Source organism: Tachypleus tridentatus, chromosome 7, assembly GCF_004210375.1.
Source record: "Tachypleus tridentatus isolate NWPU-2018 chromosome 7, ASM421037v1, whole genome shotgun sequence".
NCBI lineage: Eukaryota > Metazoa > Arthropoda > Merostomata > Xiphosura > Limulidae > Tachypleus > Tachypleus tridentatus.
This window is the reverse complement of record NC_134831.1, coordinates 113,350,656-113,366,079: the sequence shown is the minus strand read 5'-3', so window position 1 is coordinate 113,366,079 and position 15,424 is coordinate 113,350,656. Positions and strand designations below refer to the sequence as shown.

The 15,424-nt window shown below is 31.7% G+C and overlaps 1 protein-coding gene across 1 annotated transcript in view; it reads right to left on the bottom strand.

The window, feature by feature from the left end:
• Nucleotides 1-15,424, bottom strand: part of LOC143256423 (dnaJ homolog subfamily C member 7-like) — a 43,706-nt gene extending 28,282 nt beyond the window's left edge. Inside the window, 4 exon segments of the mRNA XM_076513641.1 lie at nucleotides 614-741; nucleotides 3,736-3,846; nucleotides 6,579-6,667; nucleotides 15,285-15,424. Coding sequence (XP_076369756.1) covers nucleotides 614-741; nucleotides 3,736-3,846; nucleotides 6,579-6,667; nucleotides 15,285-15,370 — 414 coding nt within the window. The 5' untranslated portion in view covers nucleotides 15,371-15,424.

The window sequence follows — 15,424 nt, the reverse complement described above, 5'->3', positions numbered from 1 at the left end:
ACTTATTAACAGATTTACTACTACTGTTTGTAATGGGTTTATTACTAGTACAACTACTTATTAACAGATTTACTACTACTGTTTGTAATGGGTTTATTACTAGTACAACTACTTATTAACAGATTTACTACTACTGTTTGTAATGGGTTTATTACTAGTACAACTACTTATTAACAGATTTACTACTACTGTTTGTAATGGGTTTATTACTAGTACAACTACTTATTAACAGATTTACTCATACTTATCAATAGATTTACTACTACTGTTTGTAATGGGTTTATTACTAGTACAACTACTTATTAACAGATTTACTACTACTGTTTGTAATGGGTTTATTACTAGTACAACTACTTATTAACAGATTTACTACTACTGTCTGTACTGGGTTTGTTACTGGTACAACTACTTATTAACAGATTTACTCATACTTATCAATAGATTTACTACTACTGTTTGTAATGGGTTTATTACAAGTACAACTACTCATTAACAGATTTACTCATAGTTATCAATATATTTACTACTACTATTCAGAAAGCTATTATTACTACTGGTTTAACAGATAAAAGCAATAGAAACTGTTACACAGCTACATACTAAATTAACGTACCTCTGCAGAAAGAGATGGATTGTGAGGATCCAGTTCTTGGATTTTGTCTAATGTTCGTCTTGCTGCACCCACATCACCAAGAGCTATATGGCATTTAAATTCTCAAGGTAGCCCTACAAAATTACATGTAGAACACTTACAGTGAGTATGTTTAGAATTTGAAATACAAAACTGGATATTAAGTTTTGGAATCTAACCAAAAATAACAACTCATTCTCTTATTTCATTTATGTTTTACTCATATTTTATAATTTATATGCCACATTTTAATATTATTTTTAACATAATTCACTAATAAATATTTCAAATGTTCAAGTCACATGTCCACAGAGATCCTAGAAATTTCATATAAAAACATTTTTTTTTACAGTTTTTCTTCTGCCCATCACAGAAGACAGGTTTTTTATTTCCTAGTCTTCTTTCTCTGTTGATTTTCCTTCTCTGTCTGAACATTTATTACAAGAGTCCTCTGTTCAATGTTATGAGGTCATAGAAGGGAGGTAACAACGACCAATGAAGAACGGATTCGATAATGACTAAAAATGAAGTTTAAATATGACTGTATGAAGTACGTCACAAACTATTTATGTCAAGTGAACAGTGTTGTATGAAAAGTAATTTATGGTTTAGTGGAAAAGTGACAAGACAAAGCTTGTGTACAGAACAGTAGATAGTTATGGAATGATCAAAAGGCTTAGGGATACATTGTACATATGGTGTTGTTTTGTTCAATCTTTTGATGTTATTTACATTGCTGAATATCTTTTCATGATAAATAACATTTGTTTGGTTGTTATAATATAAATTTCTCCTAAGATGAGACATCGAGCAAGATGTATTAGATTTTGAGAGTACACACTGTGACAGTGAATTATTTCAGTGACTAAAGTGTAAGTGGTGAAACTTCTATTTAATGAATAAAAAATAATTCCTAATTTACTACTAACAATGAATAACATATATGTTGATTTCAACTAAAAATACTGTTACTTGGTCTGGCCTTCCACCATTATAAAAGGGCAAATCTTAAGAACTCCATAATACTTTGTAAGTTTATGCAACTTTTTTTATATAAGATATGGTGAAAAGTGATGACAACTGTAACTGGCTAAATAGTTTTACAACAAATATTTTAATAGAAATCAATAAAGTTTAAATTACTGGATATATAAAATGGAAACCTTCTGATGAATAATTAAAACAAAATAATGGCATAGATTTTTACATTTTACAAAAACGTACCCTAAAATACAATTTGTGGAACTTTGAGAAATAAAAAATAATAACAGAAAGTTAACTTCTTACAGAAGAAACTGTTTAATTTGTTTGTGACAAATTTCATCAAATTTAGTTGGGTATTTCTATTGTAAAAAGGAAAAAAACAAACTGATATCAGTACCATTTCCTCTAGTTTGAAAAGAGGTAAGTAATTATGTTGACAATTTCTTGAATAAAATTAGCTTTCTCTAAAAATGTATCATCAGATAATGCAAACATGCCAACCCTATTTGTGACACTCACTTTATATTCCATATCAAATAAACCTTATGACACTACTTTAAATTCTGTAACATATTAAATAAACCTTGTGACACTCACCTTACATTCCATAACACATTAAATAAACCTTGTGACACTTACTTTATATTCCATAACACATTAAATAAATCTTCACCAAGTTGTTTTTGATTTACTAATGCATACAAAGCTGTTGAAGTCCAAATTTAATAGACTCAAATTTTAACCTAATTTTCTGCACAAACCTGTATTCTAGCTGTTAAAATAACGTTCTACAATTTTCTGCTTCAATGGTTACAAATAGGTCAAAAATAAATTTGTTACACAATGACAGAGCAAAATACGAGTCTTTCGTGATGACAAGAAACCCACTTGAAGTAAAAACATATCTCAGGATGGCTGGTATGGGTGTTAACTTTTATGAAAATAAAGCAGAGATCAACATTTTGACCTTTTTAGGTCATCTTCAGGTTAACAAAGAGAGTATTTGCAACTGACCGTAACCCAGCACACCTTAGGGATGAGAGTATAAATGAGTATGGAATTGTAGAGGGCGTTGCAGTTGGATGTTAGGTTATTAATTAGTATAGGTATAAAGGTGTTCCTTTATATTGGTTTAATTTATGGTTTTAGTTGTTGTATACAAAGGGCTTCTTTGATATTGCATTTGTTTATATTTGTTTCCCTACTTAGTATGTGGGTGTTTATAATTATGTTTTATGTGAAATATGGAAATATACATACGTGTATTTACTTTGTGTTAGTTAAATGTAGAGTTTCAGAAGAAAGGTTTACAGTAAATATTCTTCATTCTTTGCAGAAGAGAAACCTTTACCCTTTACAGGAAAGCATTTAAAGTGCACCAAAATGAGTCACTTTTTGGACATGACTGTTCTGGTCAAAGCTCATGTAAAACCAACATAAAGATTACAGTAAAAAGAAAAGAATGATATAAAAAGAGAAATGAGAAACTTGTCTGTTAACAAACAAAGACAAAATAATAACAAGTTATAAACATATGTAGTTCAAGGAAAATATTTAATTTTGTCTGTTTTTATACCACTTCTAATAAGAAATTTGTTTGTAAATGTAGGTATTTACAACAGTTCATCTGCAAGGAAATTACCATCATCAGTTTCACATATCACATGCATTATCTCTAGAAGGAAGTGATTAAATTTACCAAGAGGAAATATGTACACACCTTCTGGCGATGACCGAAGAAGGTCAAAGCGTTGTTAAGCTCCTCTACGTAAAATATTTTCTCAACCCAAACGAGCCGTTTTTACATATATAATGATAAAATAATAAGATGTGAACCACTCTTAAGAAAACATCAAAAACAAGAAGCTTCTAATACATTCAAACAGCCATTTGGTTCAAGTTGTAAGTGAGTATACCATATTCAACTGGATAAAGCATCAAACTTATTAGCTGAACATGAAAGAACACAACTGTAATTAATTTCCAGTTAATAAATAGACTTAGGTGATCATATAGGCTATCAAAAACACAAATTACTTTTGAGTTACATCAGAAATTTCAAAATTACACACACATATGTAGTAAACAAAACACATTACACACACACCTTCAAAACTTCTGGTCTAGGCAGGTGGCTTGTTGAATATCTTCAAGTGCAGAACTATATTGACCAATCATCATCTTGCAAGCTGCTCTGTTTCCATAGTAGGCAGCACAATCTGGACACAGGTCTGTTCCAGAACAATCATACTTGTATAGTTACAGTACATTTTCACAATTAAAACTTAAGAAAAATATGTTGTTAGTTTTATTTCATACTTAAGTTCATAAGCTTGGGTTGTGATAAATTCAAAAATTATGAAGGTTTACAGACATGGTATTATGTATCTAATGTCATGTATCAACTATTTACCATTAGTTGGTTTGGTGTTTTATGGCACAAAGCAACTAGGCTATTTGCACAGTTTATCATTAGACATGGTATTACATACCTAATGTTGAATACCAAATATTTACTTTACCTTTACACATGCTATTATGTAGAATTAAAGTCAATATTACCTCTTCTATATGGGGTTGATCCAATGGACTGACCCTATGCATGTTAAGTGATTTCTATGGAGACCTTCCAATGTTATGTTGTACATGCATGTTAAGTTATTTCTATGGGGACCTTCCAATGTTATGTTGTACATGCATGTTAAGTTATTTCTATGGGGACCTTCAATGTTATGTTGTACATGCATGTTAAGTTATTTCTATGGGGACCTTCTTCCAATGTTATGTTGTACATGCATGTTAAGTTATTTCTATGGGGATCTTCAATGTTATGTTGTACATGCATGTTAAGTTATTTCTATGGGGACCTTCCAATGTTATGTTGTACATGCATGTTAAGTTATTTCTATGGGGACCTTCCAATGTTATGTTGTACATGCATGTTAAGTTATTTCTATGGGGACCTTCCAATGTTATGTTGTACATGCATGTTAAGTTATTTCTATGGGGACCTTCCAATGTTATGTTGTACATGCATGTTAAGTTATTTCTATGGGGACCTTCTTCCAATGTTATGTTGTACATACATGTTAAGTTATTTCTATGGGGATCTTCCAATGTTATGTTGTACATGCATGTTAAGTTATTTCTATGGGGACCTTCCAATGTTATGTTGTACATGCATGTTAAGTTATTTCTATGGGGACCTTCCAATGTTATGTTGTACATGCATGTTAAGTTATTTCTATGGGGACCTTCTTCCAATGTTATGTTGTACACTTATTTCTCATTCTTGTAAGACTTACTGTTTAATACTCCTCTAACCAAACAACCATTAACACTGAAGAAACAAATTTAAAACAGAAGAAGCAACAAAGTTGGGTTCAACATCTTGGCAACTGCAGGACCCATAGTATGGATTTGTGCTTCAAATGCTGAAATTCAAAATTCTTTGCCTGAACCTTGACATACATTATTTTTAAGTGACGTACTAGAAGTAAACATAAATCATTCAAGATACCATAAACATAAGGCTTAATTGTGGAAGTGGAAGACATAATCAGATAGTAAATAATTAAATTTATTATATCACTGATACTACAAACATCCAGCTTTCTTCTTTCACCAGTGTCATCAAACTGTCTTTCAACAGTAAGTTGATAATGTTTAATAATGTTTAAAAGAAAGAATTTAAACAAATAAAATAAATACTTCTTTTATAAACAATTGCATGCTATGTCTCTTTGCTTTTACTACAGCTGTAATTTATAAAACTAATACATTTAGACACAAATATTTTACAGCAGATAACATTACTTGATAAATTATTTCTTAACTGCAAAATGTTTTGACAATTAAACATGACTTAAAAATAATAAAATAGATTGTTTTCAGTTTATTTAAATATACTGTTAACAAAAACTACAATATCCAAACATTATAAAACACAAGGTTCATGAATTAAAGACACAAATCATTCTAGAAATGAAAGTACTACAGACAAACAGAAGAGAGTTAATTTATTCAACTAAAAAATTCATGCAGTTTGTGGTAACTATAGATTATATCTGATAAAACTTTGTACAAAAACATTTATATTCTAAATTGTATGACTACATAAGAGAATAGACGTATGGCTAATACGATTAAAACAGTAAATGTACTGTGGTTTATTATTCAACATTTACTGACAAATACATTAACCAAACTTACTAGCTTGTGAATTAGAGTTACCCACTGTTGACCTCACAGCCACAACACATATATAAAACAGTAACTACTCAATGAAGCTTTTAAACCTGAAACTGCAGCAAACACTGACAATATTCAAATACACATGAAAAAAAATATTCCATGAACTTGATATATTGGAGAACACACCAAGTTTCATGACACAATTAGTCACTCACCACAAATAAACTTACTAAACTATGCTCTGTATTGAAAAATAGTAATAACTAAAGACACTAATAACAAGCCTAATAATACTTTCACATAAAGACACTTTATATAATACCATAATATCATTCCAAGAACTCTTTAGTGTTTACTGTCAACAGATAAATATCTATAGTTATTTAATGATTGTTTTCACCATACTTGTCTGATTTATATAAAGATTTCCATAAAATATTTAATATTTACATTAACTTTAACATTGAAAGAAAACATAACAAAAGAATTTTCCTATCTTTGATTTCTTTATCCAGTTATAAACACATAGCTCTAAAAACTACCACTACAGATATGGCAGAGAAATAATGGAGTACAAACTATGCAACAAGAATGACAGAATTTCTTCTTTAATGAAATATCACAAACTTACCATCCTTTTAATGTCAAATGTCAAACCAGATGCCTGGTCATTCATATAATTCTCTAGTTTAAACTCAAACTTACATTTGGATTACTATTACGGTCACATTACAGAACTCGTATCTAAAGTTTATTCTCCAACACGTACCAATAGCTTCACTGTAGAGAGGCAAAGCTTCCCTGTACTTCTTTTGTTTATAAAAAACATTCCCTTCTTCTTTTTTGACTTCTGCTAACCTAAAATTGAGTATAAAAAACTTTAATATAGTAAATGTGATATGGACACCTGAGTCATGACCAACACATCTTCAAAAACTTGGTCAGTCAGAAATATAACAAAGTTCAAACTTGCATGTCATAATAATATGACAATTATAAACTATGTCAATGTCTTAATGTTTAAAGATGACAAAATTAGCAAGACATAGTCTTCCCTTAAATTTAGATATAAATTGTCTTGTACATAATTGTATTTTTTTAACTCTAAGTACCAAGAAACTACAGAAAAAAATAAACACTTTGCAATACAGTTAGGCAGTTTAATTATTTAATATAATCAATTACCTAAGAACAATGTTTAATGCTATATAAACTAAGTGGTTAATTGTAAGTTAATGTTTTCTCACTCTGAAAATGTATTTCTGATACATACTTGCCTCCTCTAACCTAAAGCTATATCAATCCTGGTTTGTCCTCTAAGTATTGCTAATAAAACATTTTTGCTAACAGTGCACCATCCTTTTATACCCTTAAATTTTCAGAGTTCTTTCAGAATGTGTACTAATCATGTAATTACTCTCCACTAATTACACTGTGCCATCTTTATTAATGCATTAGCTGTCTCTACTATTCTAACACAACCCTTTGAGTAGTAGTAGTTACAAACACTGGCACAGTAATGGGGAAGAAGGGTGGTGAGTTGATGAAAGGAGGTAAGTACTTGTCAGAAATATATTTTCAAACAAAAAAAAGTGTTAACTTCCAAAATGGCACTCCCTCCCCTGATCCAAACCTGGAATCCTACATTAAAAAGATGGAGAAATCAGTGAAGGTATAACAATATTTAATCAAGCAGAGAAAAACTACCTTGAAATAACAGGTGCACCATAATAAGAAAAAGAAGGCACACCTGTAGGGTATAGCACTACTTACTTAAGAGGTATGCTCTTTGCCCACTAACAAACACAGCAATACATGTATGGCAGAATGTAATAAGTAGGCACCATAGCCTCAAGAAAGAGATGTGCAGCACTGTTCTGTGTTGTATAACTACAATCCAAAACAGTGCAGCATGGACAAAAAGAAAATGACTAGTACATAACAGACCCAAATAAATGTGTGCTTGGGACACACCAGAGCATGTCAGTTGCTGTCCAACTGGGCAAAACATCCAGTAGAAATACCATTTTTAGGATAAGTAACAAGAGTGACCCCATAAAAAATATCCAGGAGAAGTGCCCTGAATAAGTAGTTTGATTAAAAACTGTCACATTATTCAGTAGTCAGCCAGATGTCAACAGATTGTGCATAACTCATACACATACGTAGAAAACATTAACATAGAACATAGAAATAGTCAGTCATAGTCAGGTGCTGATAATGTGATGTGTAGCTAGGGCTAAAGAATAGTAAATTGTATATGAACAGGGCAAGTGTGGTCCATTCAAAGCAAAAACACTGAGGGAAAGCACCTCAGGATATGTCGGATTTTGCTAAGTGTGGTCCATCTTGGCAGAAAACATCCAATGGTAGCATCTTGCATAAGATACAGAGATAAACAAGTGAGGTTTGTACATGCAAAACCTAAGTGGGAGCATTAATGAGTACACAGAATTAGGCCACGTGCAACCTACACAAGAAAAACACATCTGGGAAAGTCACGTAAGTACTGAGTATTATTCACTAAGGAAGTAAATATCCAATGGAAGTGCCTTGCTTGAGAAATTTATTTTATGATTAACAAGTGTGGTCAGCTCAAGCAAAATATATCTGGAGGAAGGGTCTTGGATCCAGGATATTATGTTCTTGCATAATTAATAAGGATAACAATGATAACACTATTACTCAGTGGGTACGTAAGAACTATCATGGTTAGTTTAATTTACTGAAAAAACACCACTCAGAAGGAAAGTGTCATGGTCCACCACTCCTACAACTGGGAATCAGAAGTGACATGAACTTCCATGTTCCATTAGAAAAGGGGGGGAGAGGAAAATGTTCTGGGGGTCTAGAGCAATGACACATTACAGACAATACAATGGGTGTCTGTGATTCCCTATTTTAAAAAGCAGGAAGACCCCTATTGTAAGAATCACAGGTTAATACAAAGGAACAAAAATCCAATTCATGAAGACCACAAGTGAGCCCTTTACATGAAACATATATCCTCACACAGACACAAATATCACCAGAAAAGCAGCCACTGGTCTTACAGAAACATCCCATCTCAACAGTGAGCATTACAGAAGTATACAGATTTAGTTAGTAGTAATATAGTAATAAGAATACCTGACTAGGTATTTAGTTAGTAGTAATATAGTAATAAGAATACCTGACTAGGTATTTAGTTAGTAGTAATATATTAATAAGAATACCTGACTAGGTATTTAGTTAGTAGTAATATAGTAATAAGAATACCTGACTAGGTATTTAGTTAGTAGTAATATAGTAATAAGAATACCTGACTAGGTTATTAGTTAGTAGTAATATAGTAATAAGAATACCTGACTAGGTATTTAGTTAGTAGTAATATAGTAATAAGAATACCTGACTAGGTATTTAGTTAGTAGTAATATAGTAATAAGAATACCTGACTAGGTATTTAGTTAGTAGTAATATAGTAATAAGAATACCTGACTAGGTATTTAGTTAGTAGTAATATAGTAATAAGAATACCTGACTAGGTATTTAGTTAGTAGTAATATAGTAATAAGAATACCTGACTAGGTATTTAGTTAGTAGTAATATAGTAATAAGAATACCTGACTAGGTATTTAGTTAGTAGTAATATAGTAATAAGAATACCTGAAATATGATGTATATCGATGATAAAATATAACAATATGTTGATTCATCCCAATCAAAAGTAAATAGATGTGTGTAGAAACATCACACGGGGCGATACCCACGAAAGAAGACACAGCTAGGTTGTCAAAATAATGTGCAACAAATGCATTGGTAGTTTGCCCACATACCAGCCTGAATGATCTCCACCAAAGGATGACAGTTTTGAGCATCTAAAGACATAATTAGATGACAAACTTGATGGGATGAAAGATTACGTAGACGGCAACTTTCCATGGAAACATTAGAATACTCTGATCGCAGGAGCTTATGATACCAACCAGTAAGGGTAATAGGTAAAAGATCTCAGGAAACAGATACATTCAGGAACAAACAGACAGGAACAAAAAGGCACAAAAGATGTTATGAGCCATATAACATAGCATAGAGTGAACTGGACAAAGAAGTAGATCCTCATACAAACAGAAGTACAGATGGGAAACAGAAGGTAAGTACATAAGAGAAAAAAACTAAACTTTTCCAGAAAGTTGATGTCCTGATGAAGGAAGGCCCAATCCAGATAGATGATAACATACAAAAAATGGTAAAGGAAACATAAAACATTAATGGCATAAATACTGGAATGACAATGACCACATGTCAGGTGGAGGAAGAAATAGATCTTATGGGAAAAATGGAACAAGGAATACATATCAATGAATTCAAAGGCAAAACTGAACAAGACATGAAAAACAACACTGATATCCTAGTCTGGCAGAAATCAGATATTGTGGATGGACCAAAATAAGTTAAAACAAAATAACCAGGTGAGAGAAGGTTTTTCTGTAAGTGGAGAATGAAAGGTGTTCAGTATATCAGCAGATGAAACAGACAACTCTGATCAAACAACTAGATGAAGAAGTGGGATAGTTGACAAACAGAGGGTCGGGATGATCGGAAGCAATGGTGAAAAGATCAGTCTGAAGTAAGACCAATGCCTCTGGTACATAGATACGCAGTGTCCATAGTTGAGAACACACACACAGCTTACCCAAAACTATGTTGAAACATAGTTGTAATACAAAGGGTATTAGAATAATCCAAGGGGTCAACAATGTTTCACTGGTTGAGAAACATCCAATGAAGGAAATGCATGTGTGCCCAGGTTACCAATCATCAAGGAAGGTTACATGTTGTATATATTACTTATATTTATCAATTATCAAGGAAGGTTGTAGTTTCATGTTGTACAGGTTATTGATGTCTATCAATCATCAAGGATGGTTGTAGTTACATGTTGTACAGGTTATTAATATTTATCAATCATCAAGGATGGTTGTAGTTACATGTTGTACAGGTTATTAATATCTATCAATCATGAAGGATGGTTGTAGTTACATGTTGTACAGGTTATTAATATCTATCAATCATGAAGGATGGTTGTAGTTACATGTTGTACAGGTTACTGAGATCTATCAATCATGAAGGATGGTTGTAGTTGCATATTGTACAGGTTAATAATATCTATCAATCATGAAGGATGGTTGTAGTTACATGTTGTACAGGTTACTGAGATCTATCAATCATGAAGGATGGTTGTAGTTACATATTGTACAGGTTAATAATATCTATCAATCATGAAGGATGGTTGTAGTTATGTATTGTACAGGTTATTAATATCTGTCAATCATGAAGGATGGTTATAGTTACATGTTGTACAGGTTACTGACGTATAGCAATCACCGTGTTTATTAACTTGCATTCAAAATTTTATTGAATTACTATTTTATGAATTTATGTCAATAAGTTTGGAATCAAAGCTGCAGATTATAATTCCACATTTAATATTGTATACGAGTTAATTTCTGAATTTAAAAATATGCATTAAACGAATGTGGCTAAATACAGGTTTTAGTGAGTCACGTGGTATGTTGAATGTAACACTGTTTAAAATTAAATGTTTGTGATGTCATAATGCAAAGTGTATAGTTTCGCACAAATTAGGAACTCAAATTAATAGTACTGACAAACTAGAATATAAAATAAAAGCCTCATATATAATTTTTATTTTGTTGAGATATGACTTATGTACTAAATCAAACACAGTAGACCCATTCACTTCTCTCCACTTTTTAAAGTGGTCTCTTACGTACTACTCTTACTACAATATACGGCATGTGAATAACCAATGAACAGCTTAGAATGTCTCAAGAGCAGTTTTCTCAGCCATTTTAATCTTTGAAAATGCTGCCACATTCTTTTGATCCAAGATTTCAATGAGGCAGGTTGTATTTTTAGTCTGCTCGAAGTCTCATGTTTTTTAAAATCAAAATGCATAATATTTAGTAAGCTTAACAAATTATAGTGTAATTCTATGGTACCAGTGTAGTTATTTATGATTTCTTGGTTATAAAACGAAATGTATTAAACCTATTTAAAAGGTTCGAAATTTAAATTTAAGCACCTAATTTAAGTCAAATACATATTCTCTCTCTCTCCATGTGTTTAAAGCAAGCTGAAGAGATATTCTTTCTCTCTCCATGTGTTTAAGGCAAGCTGAAGAGATATTCTCTCTCTCCATGTGTTCAAGGCAAGCTGAAGAGATATTCTTTTTGTCTCCATGTGTTCAAGGCAAGCTAAAGAGATATTCTCTTTCTCCATGTGTTCAAGGCAAGCTGAAGAGATATTCTTTCTCTCTCCATGTGTTTAAAGCAAGCTGAAAAGGTATTCTCTCTCTCTCTCTCCATGTGTTTAAGGCAGCTGAAGAGATATTCTCTCTCTCTCTCTCTCCATGTGTTTAAGGCAAGCTGAAGAGATATTCTTTCTCTCTCCATGTGTTTAAGGCAAGCTGAAGAGATATTCTTTCTCTCTCCATGTGTTCAAGGCAAGCTGAAGAGATATTCTCTCTCTCCATATGTTCAAGGCAAGCTGAAGAGATATTCTTTCTCTCTCCACGTGTTCAAGGCAAGCTGAAGAGATATTCTTTCTCTCTCCACGTGTTTAAGGCAAGCTGAAGAGATATTCTTTCTCTCTCCACGTGTTTAAGGCAAGCTGAAGAGATATTCTTTCTCTCTCCATGTGTTTAAGGCAAGCTGAAGAGATATTCTTTCTCTCTCCACATGTTCAAGGCAAGCTGAAGAGATATTCTCTCTCTCCATGTGTTCAAGGCAAGCTGAAGAGATATTCTTTCTCTCTCCATGTGTTTAAGGCAAGCTGAAGAGATATTCTCTCTCTCCACGTGTTCAAGGCAAGCTGAAGAGATATTCTCTCTCTCCATGTGTTCAAGGCAAGCTGAAGAGATATTCTTTCTCTCTCCACATGTTTAAGGCAAGCTGAAGAGATATTCTTTCTCTCTCCATGTGTTTAAGGCAAGCTGAAGAGATATTCTTTCTCTCTCCACATGTTCAAGGCAAGCTGAAGAGATATTCTTTCTCTCTTCACGTGTTTAAGGCAAGCTGAAGAGATATTCTTTCTCTCTCCATGTGTTTAAGGCAAGCTGAAGAGATATTCTTTCTCTCTCCACATGTTCAAGGCAAGCTGAAGAGATATTCTCTCTCTCCATGTGTTCAAGGCAAGCTGAAGAGATATTCTCTCTCTCCACATGTTCAAGGCAAGCTGAAGAGATATTCTTTCTCTCCATTTATTACAGCCAAAGTTACAGTAAACATGGGAAATTTAAATAATTTTATCATAATTCTTTCTTAAACTACAAACTATTGTTTACAGGGAAAAGTTAAATCTATTATAACTCTTATTGTGATGGTTTGTGAAATTAAACCACCTTAAGATATTATCATGTTTAACTGCTATTTACTCTAACTTATATGAATAGTTACAGACAATTCCATGAGGCAGTCAGCACACCACTTCCTCTGATCTAGTAGTAATACTTATGACTGCTCTGGTTCTAACTCCTAACAAAATAGTAATTTATATATTTTAAAACCTTAATATATAGATTCAATTTCTTCCCAGAAATTACAGTTATAACAGATGTAAATTTTTGATATGGGATATGTATTAAACATATTTTCTGGTTTAGAGACATTTATAACTTACAGGGCATGAAGATCACCTAAAAGACACACAAAATTCGTTGACAGCACAGCCCTGACTTTTTACAACTTACTTTAAAGTCGGTATATATGAAAGTTCCATTTCTGACTGTTATTCACTAGACAAAAATACAGGGAAACCAGTTGAATTAATACCACTACTACCAAACAGTATAAATAGTGTGTGTACACATATAGTGTATATAAAGGACATAAGACATAAAATTATTTTTTGTAGTATTAAATAAATTTCATTATAAAGAAAATATTAAAAATTAAAAATGGAATTTCTATAGAGACAATTTGTTCTAACATCTTACTGTAATCTAGATGTTTAATTTTCATTCAAAGTTGAATTAGAAGACCAAAATTGTCTTTGACATGGACATGTTTGGTTCTGTCAACTTTTGTTCATTCCACTTTAATCACATGTCTTGCAATCTGTTTTGTTCCTCTAAATACTGATGCAGACTATAAGTATGGGTAACTTTTGATTCAATGTTGTAAACTTCAGTTAATATTTTAACATAAAAATAAAACATTTAGTTAGAAACACTGTTGAACTGTTGTTAATGAATTATTGTATCAGTCTCTAGTATGAAATCTATTCTTGAGAGACTCCAAAAAGGGCACCACTACTGATATAGACAACTTTTGTAGGCCATTAATCACAGTCAGAAAAAAACAACAAAAATTATTTATATAGAGATCAAAATATGACATAGCCAAAACACATGCAGTTTTCTATAACCATGATATATACAAAAGTTTCAAATACAAACCATGAGTACAAACCTTACTGTATCTGAAGTATTTACTTAAACAAATGTAAAGAATGATTCAAAGTTTATCAGAACATAAATTTTTAAAACACTTTTTATTGCTTTTTTGTAATTGGTAAAACATTTTGATTATTGCTGTAATCACTGTTAAGTACAGAGTTACATTAGCCTAAATTATCATAACTTGTGCCTGAATGTATCATGCACTCAACTCTCACCATCATTCCTAACTTCATCAGTTCAAAAATATTCATTATTGTTTTTTAACAATGTTTTGGGACAACAAGGGAGCTGCTAATCCATTTCAGTTGTCCCAAACTAAAACTATTAAAAAAAATATTCTAAAGTCAACCCTTATAATTCATATATTCAGTTTTAATGCCCTATATTTAATAAACTGGAACTACAAGTAGTAGTTTTTCACCCTAAACTCTATTCATAAAATGTATTTTAATACAGTTACACATGACAATGATTTACTCCAAAATACATTAAAAGTCAATGTACCATATGTTATTCACTTTAGGTTTGTATATATCATAGTTAATTGTGCATTTCAATTTCATAATTATCAATTATACCACATTATTAATACTAGTTTTTTACTAATGGTTACTATACTACAATATTAACAGGCTTACCTAATATTATTAAAACCAGTACTAATCAGTATGAATATAGTTATGTACACTATTATTAAGAATAAATTCGTAATATTAATAATATGCTATTAACATTATACCGAATAAAATATTCATATCGAAACTGTAACAAAAATATAGGCCTAACTAGGCTACAAAAATGTAATTGTCAATAGTCATTTTCTTGTGTGTCTGTCCACCTTTCGCAAAGTTTGATTAAAACTAAAACAGTAGCCTAAAAAACATTTTTAAAATTTATTTTCAGTATTGCTGCAGACATGACCTTCGACATCGATACACAAAAAATATTATTAAACTTTTTAATGAAACATCTGTCTGTGTCTTACATTTATTTTGTTACGATAACTCTTACTTTTTTGGGCAATGTTGAGCCTTAGGTGGAATTTCTTGAATAATTTCTACATCACAATCCATCCCTTCCACATCCATATCAGCCATTTTCTTGCTTACTCTATAAAGGTTAACAACTCGCCCCCTTTATTCCATAAAAAA